At 44.1% G+C, this 16,033-nt stretch overlaps 1 protein-coding gene across 1 annotated transcript in view; it reads left to right on the top strand.

Moving 5' to 3' along the window:
- The window catches only part of ELOVL3 (ELOVL fatty acid elongase 3), a 48,421-nt gene that overhangs the window by 18,079 nt on the left and 14,309 nt on the right, over positions 1-16,033 (top strand). Inside the window, exon 2 of the mRNA XM_073596626.1 lies at positions 6,767-6,898. Within this exon, the coding sequence (XP_073452727.1) occupies positions 6,767-6,898 (132 nt within the window). The remainder of the gene's footprint in view (positions 1-6,766; positions 6,899-16,033) is intronic.

Raw genomic sequence — 16,033 nt, 5'->3', positions numbered from 1 at the left:
TTCCTGATTGGCTGGGAGAAGGATCAGTGTAACAACAGCGAATATTGATTCGCTGTTGTAACACACCTGGGTGGTCTTGGAGCATACTCTCTGCGACCCGAGGCCACCCTATATTGAAGCCTATTAGAGCCTAATCAGTGCTTCAAAAAAACAGCCCCTCCACATTGGAATCCATTCGCCAGTGTCCTGAAAGGGGCCGGACTCATGGATGGGGGTGGCGGCGATGGACGGGGGGGTGCGGCACCCGTGTGCCCTTAATGGTTGGGCAGCCCCTGGACTGGGGGGGACTATTGCAGAGAACCACTTTAAAGCTTTGCCAATTGAGACTTAATTGTAATATATAAATCTGAAACTGAAAATCCACAGTCATTTGTGAAAAAAATATTTTTATAACGTATTTTCTATCCATCCAAATAAATCTGAAAAAAAAACACCAGAAATAGGGTCTTTGTGCTAGACAAGTAAAGAAAGAGAATGAAAATAAAAAAGAAGACTTAACAACCAATTGGACTGAACAGGTTCTTGCAATCCAAGTCAGAGATGAAACATCCCAATAATTGATTTAATCAACTATCAACTGCTATAGTTTGATTTACAGTGGGGAAGGAAAGTATTCAGACCCCCTTAAATTTTTCACTCTTTGTTATATTGCAGCCATTTGCTAAAATCATTTAAGTTCATTTTTTTTCCTCATTAATGTACACACAGCACTCCATATTGACAGAAAAACACAGAATTGTTGACATTTTTGCGGATTTATTAAAAAAGGAAAACTGAAATATTACATAGTCCTAAGTATTCAGACCCTTTGTTCTGACACTCGCATATTTAACCCAGGTGCTGTCCATTTCTTCTGATCATCCTTGAGATGGTTCTACACCTTCATTTGAGTCCAGCTGTGTTTGAGTATACTGATTGGACTTGATTAGGAAAGCCACACACCTGTCTGTATAAGACCTTACAGCTCACAGTGTATGTCAGAGAAAATGAGAATCATGAGGTCAAAGGAACTGCCTGAAGAGCTCAGAGACAGTATTGTAACAAAGCACAGATCTGGCCAAGGTTACGAAAAAAATTTCTGCTGCACTTAAGGTTCCTAAGAGCACAGTGGCCTCCATAATCCTTAAATGGAAGACGTTTGGGACGACCAGAACCCTTCTTAGAGCTGGCTGTCCGGCCAAACTGAGCTATCGGGGGAGAAGAGCCTTGGTGAGAGAGGTAAAGAAGAACCCAAAGATCACTGTGGCTGAGCTCCAGAGATGCAGTCAGGAGATGGGAGAAAGTTGTAGAAAGTCAACCATCACTGCAGCCCTCCACCAGTCGGGGCTTTATGGCAGAGTGGCCCGACGGAAGCCTCTCCTCAGTGCAAGACACATGAAAGCCCGCATGGAGTTTGCTAAAAAACACCTGAAGTACTCCAAGATGGTGAGAAATAAGATTCTCTGGTCTGATGAGACCAAGATAGAACTTTTTGGCCTTATTTCTAAGCGGTATGTGTGGAGAAAACCAGGCACTGCTCATCACCTGTCCAATACAGTCCCAACGGTGAAGCATGGTGGTGGCAGCATCATGCTGTGGGGGTGTTTTTCAGCTGCAGGGACAGGACAACTGGTTGCAATCGAGGGAAAGATGAATGCGGCCAAGTACAGGGATATCCTGGACTAAAACCTTCTCCAGAGTGCTCAGGACCTCAGACTGGGCCAAAAGTTTACCTTCCAACAAGACAATGACCCTAAGCACACAGCTAAAATAATGAAGGAGTGGCTTCACAACAACTCCGTGACTGTTCTTGAATGGCCCAGCCAGAGCCCTGACTTAAACCCAATGAGCATCTCTGGAGAGACCTAAAAATGGCTGCCCACCAACGTTTACCATCCAACCTGACAGAACTGGAGAGGATCTGCAAGGAGGAACGGCAGAGGATCCCCAAATGCAGGTGTGAAAAACTTGTTGCATCTTTCCCAAAAAGACTCATGGCTGTATTAGATCAAAAGGGTGCTTCTACTAAATACTGAGCAAAGGGTCTGAATACTTAGGACCATGTGATATTTCAGTTTTTCTTTTTTAATAAATCTGCAAAAATGTCAACAATTCTGTGTTTTTCTGTCAATATGGGGTGCTGTGTGTACATTAATGAGGAAAAAAAATGAACTTAAATGATTTTAGCAAATGGCTGCAATATAACAAAGGGGGTCTGAATACTTTCTGTCCCCACTGTATATAGAGCACATGTGTCAAACACACAACCATTTCAAGTGACCATCGCACACAGGGCTTTTATTCAGCTGGAACGTGGTAGAACTCTGTTCTGTCACCCCTGGTTCTCTCCCTCCGCTCCCCCCTCACCACTGTACCTCCCAACTGTCCTGGATTGGGCGGGACTTTCCCACATGCAGATGTTTGTCCCGCTATCCCGCTGTAAGGGTTGTTTGTCCCGCATAATCGCATAATTATGTTACTTATGTTGTATATCAACTTGTGGCTAGATAGGACCTGCAGCAGTGTAAACAGCCAGGGATTGGGAAACCAGCTGGATGTGCAGTGTGCAGTTCCGATGACAGACTTCACCTGTCAGATCCAAGATGTGATGTCGGGTATGGGCGGGACTGCAACTCAGACCCACCCCCTCTCTCAAATAACCAGTGTAATGAAAGAGCGGCTCCCATTGTACATCATAACATGGAGTGCTCCTCCCCCTCCTTATCACATCCGCACACTACACTTCCCCATTCATCGCTTAGACAGAACACAGCGGCCCCTCCCCTCTAGCACATTTTATCTAAGCCCCGCCCCTCCCCCTAGGTCCTTTCCAGCATGAGCAGCTTCTGTTAGTACTATGCACAGGGAGAACACTGGAGGTGAATGTGAGGTGAGAGGAGGCTAAACTCTGATTGGTTGGTGGGGTATCTGAGCCATTCACAGGAGGGAATACAGGTCCCAGCATGTCAGCTGCTTTCTGAGCAGGTTTGTGTGTCTGCAGCCTTGATGTTTGTGATTGTGCTATCACTATGTGCAGTGCTGAGGATATCACTTCCTGGGTATTACATGCTATGTGAGGTTCCATCTACTCACTGTGCTGGTGGGGGGAAATGATGTGTCAGGCTGGTCTCCCCCTCAGCTCTCTGTATGTATTGGTGAGATCTCTCATTGCAGATATTATATCTCTCTGCAAATTGGATCTGTCCAGTGTGTGGGCTCCGGGGCCCCCTACAGGAGATCTGAGAGGAGGTTTAGTCACCTAGGGGTGTCTGGCAGTAAAGAGAACCTGTTATCGTCCATTCAGATCAAAGTGGAAGGTAAGTACTACAGCTGAGCGCCTCCATTGCTGACACCATCCCTGCACTCTCCTGCCATCCGTCTGTCTTGCTATTTAAATAATAGTACTGGGGTTTGCATGTGTCCGTGAGACTCTATCTCGTGGCACAGCAATCAAAGCATATTTTAGAGGTACAAGGAAACCTGGGTTTTGTTTAACCACACCCATGAAACCCCTCCCACTGTTAAGAGTTTGACCACACCCACTTTTGCCACAGTGCACGTTGTGCGCTGTCGGTCGCTTCCTCCCTAAAGTGTCCCTCATTCTGAAGTTCAAAAGTTGGGAGGTATGTAATTTGTAAACACAGAAGCCTTCCTTGTTTACAAGGACGTCTTTCCTTTTAGGGGCTCTCACAGATCCCTGCCTGCCCTGCACTCACAGCGGGGACAAGGCATATGCAGGTGCAGTATGGAATAGGGCATCACGTGTCACGTAATAAGCTGCCTGAGGACACAGATGCTGACCAATGATCTCCCTGCAAGTGAGAGAGAGAGGCAGAGATGCCTACACTACCAGGTGGTACTAAAGCCAGTAGGTGAGATGCGAGGAAGCTTTGGGTGGGGAGGGGAAAGATGACTGTGAAGAGAGATGTGTGCAGAAGTGGGGGATGGGGGAGAGTGGTGCCGAGGTCAGAGCCGAGGAGGGGTGTAAGTGAAATGTGAACAGCCTGTGAAGGAGAGCTGAACCCTGCACCCTGGGCAAAGCACACCTCTAAACTCTGCACTCTATGCTACTGACAAGGGATGAGCCGAACACCCCCCCGGAACACGCTTATATGCAAGTTATTACCACAAAAGTGTTTGGAGACCTGGGTCCTGCCCCAGGGGACATGTATCAATGCAAAAAAAGTTTTAAAACGGCCTTTTTTCAGGAGCAGTCATTTTAATAATGCTTAAAGTGAAGCAATACAAAATGTAATATTCCTTAAAAATATCATGCCTGGGGGGTATACTTAGTACGTCTGTAAAGTTCAGAAGAAAAAGGGCCATCCAATTAGATCATAAACGTTGCCACCATCCCTAAATACAAGGAGTAAAAATACCCCCAGCAGCGTGAATGGGACTTTAAAGGCAACCAAGTAATTAAAAAGAGCGATTTTATTGGATACAAAAAAAGTAGAAAAGCGATATAAGGTTATAAACATATAATATAGAAAAATATATAACACTAGAACCACTAAAAACAATGGTGTGAAGTAGTCATGCAGTTTATGAAGTCTTTCACACAGCCCAGTGGGCTGTGTGAAAGACTTCATAAACTGCATGACTACTTCACACCATTGTTTTAGTGGTTCTAGTGTTATATACTTTTCTATATTATATGTTTATAACCTTATATTGCTTTTGTACTTTTTACTTTTTGTATCCAATAAAATTGCTCTTTTTAACTACTTGGTTGCCTTTAAAGTCCCATTCACGCTGTTGGGGGTATTTTTATTCCTATGCCTGTAAAGTAGTCGCATCTTAGAACAGTACCACAGCAAAATGACATTTATAAAGGAAAAAATGTAATTTAAAACTGCTCACGGCTGTAATGAATTGTCGGATCCCGGCAATATAGATAAAAATCACTGAACAAAACTGCATGGGTCCCCCTCCCCCAGTCCATTACCAGTCCCTTTGGGTCTGGTGTGAATATTAAGGGGAACCCTACACCAAAATTTTTTAAAAAATTGCGTGGGGGTCCCCCCAAAACCCATGCCATGCCCTTCAGGTCTGGTGTGGGTATTAAGGGGAACCCTGCGGCAAAAGTTAAAAGAAAAATGGTGTAGGGCCCCCCCAAAATCCCTACCAAGACCTTCAGGTCTGGCGTGGATTTTAAGGGGAACCCCGAGCCAAAAATTTTTTTTAAATGGTGTAGGAGTCCCCCCTAAAATCCGTACCAGACCCTTATCCGAGCACGCAACCTGGTAGGAAACGGGGACGAGAGAGCGCCCCCCCTCCTGAACCAAACCAGGCCACATGCCCTCAACATGGGGAGGGTGTTTTGGGATCCCCCCAAAACACCTTGTCCCCATGTTGATGGGGACAAGGGCCACAACCCTTGCCCGGTGGTTGTGGGGGTCTGCGGGTGGGGGGCTTATCGGAATCTGGAAGCCCCCTTTAACAAGGGGACCCCCAGATCCCGGACCCCCCTATGTGAATGGGTATTGGGTACATTGTACCCCTACACATTCACCAAAGAAAGTGTCAAAATGGTAAAAATGACAGTAGACAATTTGGGCCAAGTCCTTTATTAAAAAAAAAAAAAGTGTCCCGCAATGTCCATTCATCTTCAATCACAGCGTCCGGCTCAAACTCAACATTTTGCTCATCCCTACTACTGACGTTTTAGGTTCATTTCCTCCCCCCCGCCTCCCCCTCCTTTGATATCCCGAGTTCTCCCCACTGGGTGTTGACTTGGAGGGAGGCATTGGGAAGGCTCCTTGAGTGGTGGACCACTGTGAGGGGAGAAGCTATGGAGTTCCCTACTTATTGATAGAAGTAGACCTGTTATATTCAGAGTCACCTTTCGTCAGTTGTTTACAGTAATAGATGTATGGATCATTCAGTCATCTTTCTGATTATGTTTTATTATACACTCAGTCTTTTTTGGATATAATATCCCTGTGTAAATGTACACATGTAACTTGGTATTACCTTTCAATAAACATTCCTTCTGTTAAAAAAAGACTCTGCACTCTATGCATAGGGCACCCCGGAAATTGCAGTCTGTGCATAGGGCACCCCTGAAGCTTCACTGTTTCATAGCACATGCCTGAACTCCGCCATTGAGCAATTGTATGTAACAGCTGCTAGCAATATTCGGATGAAACATCCGGCAGGCTGGTTGTAGCCAAGTTGATCAATCAATCAACTTGGGTACATTCAGCCTGTCCATACATGTTTCAAATCTCGTCTGGTTCCTGCTGAACTGGCCAAGATTTGAACCATCTATAGCCTGATTTGGCCTGTCAAGAGGTGCTCACATACTGAATGCTGAATAACAGATCTATCTTTGGGGACTCCAGGAACACTGTTAGCAGGCTTAATATAACAAATAAGGTTAAACCACATGGTCCCTACCAGTTTTTGAAGCCATATACATTTTTTCTAGTTTAAGGTAGGGAAGGGACTCCCCTGCTCTCAGAATACACAGACCAGCGCTGCAGACAAGCGGCTTTTATCTGGCAGGGTGGTTGAACAGAAATTTATTGGCAGAGGAAGGTTAAGGTGTCTAACAGGGACACAGACAACACTGAAAACCAGATTTTGTGGGACAATGGTTTGTCTGACGTCAGGCATTATGTTTGTGTGGATGTTTGTCTTTTTAAAATTACTGAAGTGTACCCTGTGCTATAGTTTTCATTTATCACTAAAAAAAGACGCTTTTGGCTGGAGTTGGGCTGTGAAACCAATTCTTGCCTGAGTTTGGGTCTTCTCAGTAATATATTATTTTTCTCTTGCACAGGGGCAAGTCCTTCTTTTTCTCTGTTCTATATGCTGCAATAATATTTTGGGCCCAGCGTGTTATGAAAGAAAGGAAAAGATTTGAACTGCGAAGGCCTCTAGTCCTGTGGTCATTGGCCCTTGCTGTCTTCAGGTGAGTAGCCGATTCCCTGTATGTACAATCTCTACAGTAATTGTGGCATGGAATGTTTTAAAGCACTAGGCTCTACAAAAATAGACACTCTTTAATATTTGTAGTAGGTAGTACTTAGGACTACAACAGTAGCAGAGGAGACTACTACGGCAAGGTCCAAGCGACACAGCAATGTTCAGTACTGTTTGGCTTCATCATGATTCATACATGGAGAAACTGCCCTTGTGAAGTCATTTAGAATCATTTGAATGTGTTTTCTTTTCAATGACCTCCACCCAATTACTATGAAAGCATATTATAGTATCAGAGTTGAAAGTGGAACTATGGGCAAAACCAAAAATAGTATATATGATGCAGTCTGTCAGTAGAATTAATAATGCAATCTTTGCCTTTCGGAGTTCTCCTGTAACATAGTTGTATTTCCAGTTGGTCCTGTTGGTGAGTCTGTTATTTTTCAGTTTCCTCTAACCTTTATGCTGCCAGCCTGCCACCCACATAATAGTTATGCTGGTGAAAGAAGTTGAAAAAGCATCAGCAGCCTAGTTCCAACTGCCAGCTTCCTGCCAGAAGTGATACAGACACCCCCCTGCCTGAGACTCCTTCCCCCCACCATGTTCCCAAGCTTACTGGTCCCTTCTTGAAACCTCCATGGCAGGCATCAGGATACAGATCTGCAGGAGATCAGCAAACAATCGTAGAACCTGTCATCCGGTTCAGTAGCCTCCTTAGTTGCATAGTTGGTAAGGTTGAAAAAAGACACAAGTCCATCAAGTCCAACCTGTGTGTGTGTTTTTATGTTAATATTACATTGTATATTACTGTATGTTGTATTCGTTTATCTAATAATTTTTTTAAATTATCAAAGCTACACGCTGAAACCACTGATTGTGGAAGAGAATTCCACATTCTTACCGCTCTTACAGTAAAGAACCCTCTATGCCAGGGGTCTCAAACTGGTGGCCCTCCAGCTGTTGTGAAACTACAAGTCCCATGAGGCATTGCAAGGCTGACGGTTACAAGCATGACTCCCTCAGGCAGAGGCATGATAAAACTTGTAGTTTTGCAACAGTCGGAGGGCCGCCAGTTTGAGACCCCTGCTCTACGCAGTTTAACCACTTCCCGCCCGGCCTATAGCAGAATGACGGCCAGGCGGTGGTTCAGTTACCCTGACTGGGCGTGATATGACGTCCAGCAGGATAACAGCCGCCGCGCGCCCGTGGGGGCGCGAATCGTGGTGATCGGTGGAACGGTGTGTCAGTCTGACACACCGCTCCAGCAATCTTGGTAAAGAGCCTCTGGCGGAGGCTCTTTACCACGTAATCAGCCCTGTCCAATCACGGCTGATCACGATGTCAATAGGAAAAGTCGTTGATTGGCTTTTCCTCACTCGCGTCTGAAAGACGCGAGTAGAGGGGAGCCGATCGGCGGTTCTCCTGACAGGGGGGGTCTGCACTGATTGTTTATCAGCGCAGCCCCCCCTCGGATGCCCACACTAGAACACCAGGGAAGCCGCCAGGACCACCAGGGAAGGGGGCAACATGTGGATGGCCAGGTATGTACCCCATGGCCATCCACATGTGAAAATTATGCCCGATCTGTGCCAATCAGTGCCCACGAATGGGCACTGACTGGCGCCATTATATATCAGTGATGCCCAGCAATGCCACCCATCAGTGTCACCAATCAGTGTCATCAGTGCCACCCATCAGTGTCCATCGGTGCCACCTGTCAGTGCTCATCCGTGCCCATCAGTGCCCACCTATCAGTGCCCATCCGTGCCACCTATCAGTGCCACCCATAAGTACCACCCATAAGTACCCATCAATGCCACCTACGAGTGCCCATCAGTGCCACCTATGAGTGCCCATCAGTGCCACCTATGAGTGCCCATCAGTGCCGCCTATCAGTGCCCATCATCAGTGCCTGTCAGTGCCACCTCATCAGTGCCACCTCATTGGTGCCACCTCATCGGTGCCCATCAGTGCTGCCTTATCAGTGCCCGTCAGTGCAGCCATATCAGTGCCCGTCACTGAAGAAGAAAATGTACTTATTTACAAAAAATTTTAACAGAAACAAAGAAAAACTTGTTTTTTTTCAAAATTTTCGGTCTTTTTTTATTTGTTGCGCAAAAAATAAAAACCACAGAGGTGATCAAATACCACCAAAAGAAAGCTCTATTTGTGGGAACAAAATGATAAAAAATTTGTTTGGGTACAGTGTAGCATGACCGCGCAATTGTCATTCAAATTGCTACAACGCTGAAAGCTGAAAATGGGCTTAGGCAGGAAGGTGTCTAAGTGCCTGGTATTGAAGTGGTTTTAAGGTTAAACTGCTTCCCTTCTAATTTTAGTGAATGGCCGCATGTCTTTTTAAATTCCCTTGCACGGAAAAGTTTTATCCTCATTGTGGGGTCACCAGTACGGTATTTGTACATTGAAATCATATCCCCTCTCAAGCGTCTCTTCTCCAGAGAAAATAACTTCAGTGCTTGCAGGCTTTCCCAATAGCTTAGATCCTCCAGTCCCTTTAATAACTTTGTAAAGTCATTCAAGCTGAGAATCGTAGGAGACAGGTGGAAAATTGTTGGCCGAACAGCAGCTGCATCCTATCAGATGCAGCCACTGTGCAGGTATTCTGACAGCCGCAGATGCTGACTGTCAGAATACACTAGCCAGCAGGGGAGATTTGTCCATCCAGGCTGTTTAGCATGACTGGAGGAATCGAGTGGTAAGTGAAATCTTACAGTGTGTTGCTAGATTAACACTACCCTTGCTGTAGGTTAACAATGTTGCTGTTCAAGGCTGGCTACGTTGCTCCCCCATAGATATAGTGGAGGAGTGAGCATAGCCACCAAATCAGAGGAAGTGTGTTACTGGTCAGATCACTAATTAAAAAACTTAAAGTGACAATAAACTATATCCTTATTCTCCAAAAATAATCCATACACATTCAATACTTAATCTATTTTTCATGCAATTGTTTCTTACTTTGTTTTTCTGCATCCCTGTCATGTTCTCCATGCGCTCCTGTCTCATTTTCCTCCACACTTTCAATTTTAGTGTGGAATGCGCAGTGCAGATTAGTTGCAATCTTGTGCACTGCTCCCTAGTCCTTAGTCCAACTCAGAAGCAAGCACAGAAGGTAGCTATGTTCCTACATGCAGTGGGACCATGAACAATGAACGTAGCCAATAAAGCTATTTAAGGTACTTTTTTGAGTTAAGAATGGCCATCGTTAACCACACATTAAAAAAAAAAAAGCCTAAAAAATTAAAACTAATGCAGCCACCACATCTAAGAACTGGCAGGCTGCAATATATTGCATTTTTGTTCTTGGGTATAGAAACATTTGAATATTTATATTGGCATTGCCTTTAAAACAAAGAACCCAGGAGCCTTGTAATAGTCTACTGTTGCATCCTACTACATGTGGCTTTGCATGCACTCACATTTTTTGTGTTAATTTTAAAGCAGAGCTATGCAGATGGTTGTGCATATAAATTAAAATCTGTCTCCCACCTTTGCTCCTGCATTGTCAATCTGTCACTTGTAGTTTAGACAACATGTGGCCATGCCAACACAAATTTTAGTGTGAAGATGATTACATTCAGTATTGACAAAAGGGATCCCTAAGCTCTATAACGTAATTGTGGTGGAACTATTGTGTGCTGCATGGTTTCACCTTTTAGTGGTCATGTGTATATAGTAGAAGAATCTTTCAGGGTGACATCACAAATCCTGAGATAAGGACTGAAACAGCCCTGTACCTTCAAATACACAAAGCAATAGATGCACCCAGTAGCACCGTTTGGCATGTCCCAATCTCCTTTTGACCTCTCTTGTAGCCACCCTCTCTCAAGATGGACAAGAGACAGCGGGCTATGGGATGTGTACTGTGCACAGGGAAAATGATCTTACAAGGATGAACAAAAATAAATAAGAAACAATTTAATGAAAAATAGATTACAGGGCCATTAGGAAGTGGATGTGTATGGATTATTTTTGGAGACTAAGTATATTGTTTAGTGTCACTTTAAAATTATTTTATTAAAAAATGTTGACCCATACAGTGAGTTCACGTGTGCGTTCTATAAAAAAAAAATCTTTAAGAAATTACACAAACTTGAGGAACATTATGAACACTATCCTCATTGCCCAGTGGCTGCAGTGAGATGTGGCACATAGCCATTTCAGTAACCCTCTTAGTTTGTATATACTGTACATTATTCCACCTCCTGAGAAAATTGGGACAAGGAAACCTGTCCCAACAAGTCACCAAGTAAGGGAAGGGAAAGAGAAGGATGGACTATCGTGGTACCAACTTAAGCAGAGTTATTTATTTTATTAATACAAAATTATTTAAAACATTTTTAGGATACATATCTCAAAATACCATAAAAAGTAATACATTACACGTTCTAAAGTCACTGGAAAATATTGGCATTACATGTGTGTCACTATTATTGAATGTGCTCCATAGAGGAGAACAGAGGTATAGTAGATCCTCACAAATCATATATTACTCTTGCCCAACATGTTTCGTGGGACATTGCCGCTTCATCAGGAGAGTATTGTCTATGGATCTGCATCAAAACAACACCCAAAATTCTCCTACTGTGGATGTGGGGGGCACATTGAGCATGGACGACAATTAGAACTGAAATGACCGATAATAATCTTGGATATCCAGGGGGAATAAGACGATTGAAAGACAAAAACAGAACATTCCATAGCTCAACTCACCAACCAGTCTGCCAACTGACTAAATTAACCTGTCCAACAGTCTGTGTTAAAAACAGGGGCTTAGTTAGCACGCATTTGCAAACGCATGCATAAGCTCCAAGGCCTCTTCACGGCACCCTGTGTATGCTTGCAGTCCTAACGCTACTGAATTTATAAGTGTCTCCACAATGGAAGCACATGCATTAAATGGATAGATGAGGGGCAGGTGGGCCTGGAGGCAGCCCAATCCCCCTTAAAGGAACAGGAGCACACTGGTCACCCAGCAAGAGCCCAGTGGCAGCAAAGGTGTACAGTGTGTCCCCGGACCATATTTTACACCAGTAACAAACAAATGGCCCCTGCCCCCACCTATAACTGGCCTTCACAGCAAGGAGCACATGGAAGGGCTATCACATGAAAAACAAAAACAGAACATTCCATAGCTCAACTCACCAACCAGTCTGCCAACTGACCAAATTAACCTGTCCAACAGTCTGCGTTAAAAACAGGGGTTTAATTAGCACGCATTTGCAAATGCATGCATAAGCTGCAAGGCCTCTTCACGGCACCCTGTGTATGCTTGCAGTCCTAACGCTAAGGCCCCTTTCACACAGGGGCAGTTTGCAGGCGTTATTGCGCTAAAAATACCGCCTGCAAACCGCCCCTAAACAGCCTCCGCTGTTTGTTCAGTGTGAAAGCCCGAGGGCTTTCACCGCTCCTAAACCGCTCCTGCCCATTGAAATCAATGGGACAGCGCGGCTATACCGCGGCAATACCGCGGCTATAGCCGCGCTGTACGAGCGGTTTTAACCCTTTTTCGGCCGCCAGCGGGGGTTAAAACCGCACCGCTAGCGGGCGAATACAGCCGCAAAAACGACGGTAAAACAGCGCTAAAAATAGCGCTGTTTTACCGCCGACGCCCCCACCGCCCCAGTGTGAAAGGGGCCTAATGAATTTATAAGCGTCTCCACGATATAAGACGATTGCAGAGGAGAAAATTGAGGGTTTGCATATAAATCCCAGCAGAGTTCTCTGCGGGCGATTTAATGCAGCTGTGGACTTTGGATAGGAGCCACATACCATCCGCACAATTCATCTCTCCTTATAGCGACGTATATTCCCTCCTGGAAATATAGAACGTGTAATGTATTAATTTTTATGTTATTTTGGGATATGTATCATAAAAAAATTTTAAAATAATGTTGTATTAATAAAATACACTTTTTTATAACCTGATGTGTACTCTGTTCAAGTTGGTACCGCAATAATTCATCCTTCTCTTTCCCTTCCTCTTCTTGGTGACCTGTTGGGGACAGGTTTTCTTGTCCCAATTTTCTCAATCATTTTGGATGATGGTACCTTTCATTCTTCATATCCATATTATTTATGAGGCTTAAAGTGGATGTAAACCAAATTTTTTTTTGTATATGTCATAATGTAGAGTATAAGATTTCCTATCATTTGAGCCCAGTCTTGCCACAAAGAGTTAATCCAGCTCTGAGCAATCCTCTTTTATTGTTCAAACAGAGAAAAACTTTGTCAAATCCTCCCCCTTGCTGTGAGTGACAGGTGATTTATCTTGTGCACTAGCCTAAGACATGCATTATTTTTTAATTCCCTCCCCCACTCCTTTCTTCAGCAGCTCTGTGAGGATTGGCTGTTCCACACCTCAGCATGATTTGGCATGCTGAAGTCATGTGGTTACTTTCCTGTCTTTTCACTGGATGTTAGAGATCATAGCAGAAGTTCAGTGTAAGAAATACACAGGAGAAAATGCATATTGACAAGGGGAGTGTAGAGGTGGGCGGGGAGTCTACTGACATCACGACTCCACCCACCGAGCTCCAGACAACAGACCCACCCACAGAATCTGCAGTTTTTCGGGTCTAATAACAGACAGAGGGGAGACACCTGACAGGTAAAGATACATGCAGGAGGCATGTATATCCTTATAGATAACCCCTATGGCAGTAGTTTAGAAAGGATGGCATTGGGTTTACATCCACTTTAACCTTTATTCATTCCACCTTCTGAGTATCTATTACTATAACACATGGTACATGTTGTTTCTTGCTTAAACTTGCGTGTGTAATTTACAAGCCAAAACTAGTTTTCCGTGTTACCTGAGATCCTATTCTTTATATGTAACATGTTCTGTTTGCTGTTGTTGAGAGAAGCCCAGATATTTCTGCTACTCAAGATAAAGGTTGCTAGTAAATAATTGAATGGATCAGTCTGCCCTCGAGTGCTTTCAATGTTATTTACAGTAAGAGAGGTAGTTGTTAGTATCCTAGTAAAAGGATACTACCAGGGGCAGACTGATAACTCATGGGCCCCCCAGGCAATCAGAGATTATGGGGCCACACAGTATACACACACACAGTATACAATCACACAGTATACACATACATGCACACACAGTATACACAGACAGATGTAAAAAAAAAACACAGATTTATACATACTGTCCCTGGTTTTACTGAGGCTGGCAACCCTGATGGGGCCCCCTAGTGGCCCAGGGCCCTCGGGCAGTGCCCGAGTGGCTCAATGGTCAGTCCGCCCCTGGACACTACTATGTCCTATCAACATAAATGTATATGAATATATAGATGATACATACATAATGATGTGGGAACTTCTTGAATAACATGGAGGACATAGTGCAGACTTATTAGAGCTATGGTTTCCAATGTGGCGTTGCAAAGCTGATCCTTGGCACATTTATGGAGTGACAGCCTCAATGTCCTCTGTATGGCCAGCCTATCAGTTCAGCCCAACTTTGACTGTTGGGTTTTAGTCAGTTCCCAGGACTGCAGATTATACTTGTGTTTAAAGGGGTTGTAAAGGTAAAAATTTTTTCACCTTAATGCATTCTATGCATTAAGGTGAAAAAACTTTTGACAGTACCGCCGCCCCCAGCCCCCCCGTTTTACTTACCTGACGCCTCGAATCTTCGCTCCTCGTCCTCGTCAGCTTCATTGCAGCTCAGCCTGGTCGCTGATTGGCTGCAGTGGATGGATTGAAAGCAGCGCAGCCATTGGCTCGCGCTGCTGTCAATCACACTCGATGACGCGACGCGCCGGGGGGCGGGGCCGAGTGATACAGCGAGCGGCTATAGCCGCCGGCTGTATCACGGGAGCGTGCCCGCAAGCACTCACCACCGTGCGAGGGAGCTCGCATGAAGGTGGTAAATGCTTGCGGGGAGGAGCTGAAACAGTCGCCGAGGGACCCCAGAAGACCAGGTTCGGGGCCACTCTGTGCAGAACGAGCTGCACAGTGAAGGTAAGTATAACATGTTTGTTATTTTAAAAAAAAAAAAAAAATAACTTTACAACCCCTTTAATTTCCAATATCATCTTATTTGCTTATGAGCTTGGTCTCTGGTTTGCTTCACTCTTATTATAAGAAATACAACAAATGCACATTTAGAACAGTTTAGTAATGGCAATCTACATTCTACAAACAGGTACATCAAGATAATTTAAGGCTTTTTATGCTTTGCATACCTTATTTATATTTTCCTCCCCTTTCTCCTTAATCCATGTCCCTTTATTTTCTGGAGCGCTTGGTCTGCCTCCTGAAACATGTGACAGTGGACATCATCTGCGGGGGAGGGCACTGGTGATGTAGCCTTCCCAGGATGCATCTGTGAGGCCCTAGTTACATCACCAGTGCCCCACTCAACAACAAAGTAAAAAAAAAAAAACATGAAATGTTTAACTAATGAATGTAAGGTGATTTTATATGAGCATGCATACCGATGTGAATTCTAGTGAAAGGGGAAAGAAGGCCCAATTTAAAGATATACATGAATGCAGCTTTGTATTCTTAATACACCCTTAAATGTATGTTTTTAATGCAAGTAGTGTAAATACCTGAATTTGACTTGGTATCAGTCTTTTGCAATCACTGTAAAGCAGAGCTCAGCCTGGGGGAGGGAGAAGCAACCCAAGGAGCCAGTCAGCTGTACTGCTGAGAACAGAAGATGCTTACAAGAGAAAAGAGCAAATTGACAGATAAGGTCATGAGCCTGCTGCTTCTCCTTAAACTGTCTAGTCATGAAAGGAGGAGGAGGAGGTAAAGTGGGTATAGAAAAGAATCACCCCCATTAAAAATAATAACATTTTCTTGCTTTGCAGCCTGAAATGAAGACAGACACCGTTTTTGTTTTATCCAGCTGTATTTACTAGTGCAACTTATAATATCCAAGTGAAAGATATAACACCAACATGTCAGAAAAAATTAAATAAATTGGAAAAAGGATCACCCCCCTTATGTCATTATTTTGTTTGACCACATTTTGCTTTAATTACAGCCTTTAATCTGTTGGGATAGTTCTCTACTAACTTTTCACATCTAGACTTTACAATATATGCCCACTCTTCTTTGCAGAACTGCTCATGTTCAGTTAAAT

This window comes from Aquarana catesbeiana, linkage group LG08, assembly GCF_042186555.1.
Source record: "Aquarana catesbeiana isolate 2022-GZ linkage group LG08, ASM4218655v1, whole genome shotgun sequence".
NCBI classification, from domain to species: Eukaryota; Metazoa; Chordata; class Amphibia; order Anura; family Ranidae; genus Aquarana; species Aquarana catesbeiana.
This window is presented reverse-complemented; position numbering and strand designations above follow the sequence as displayed.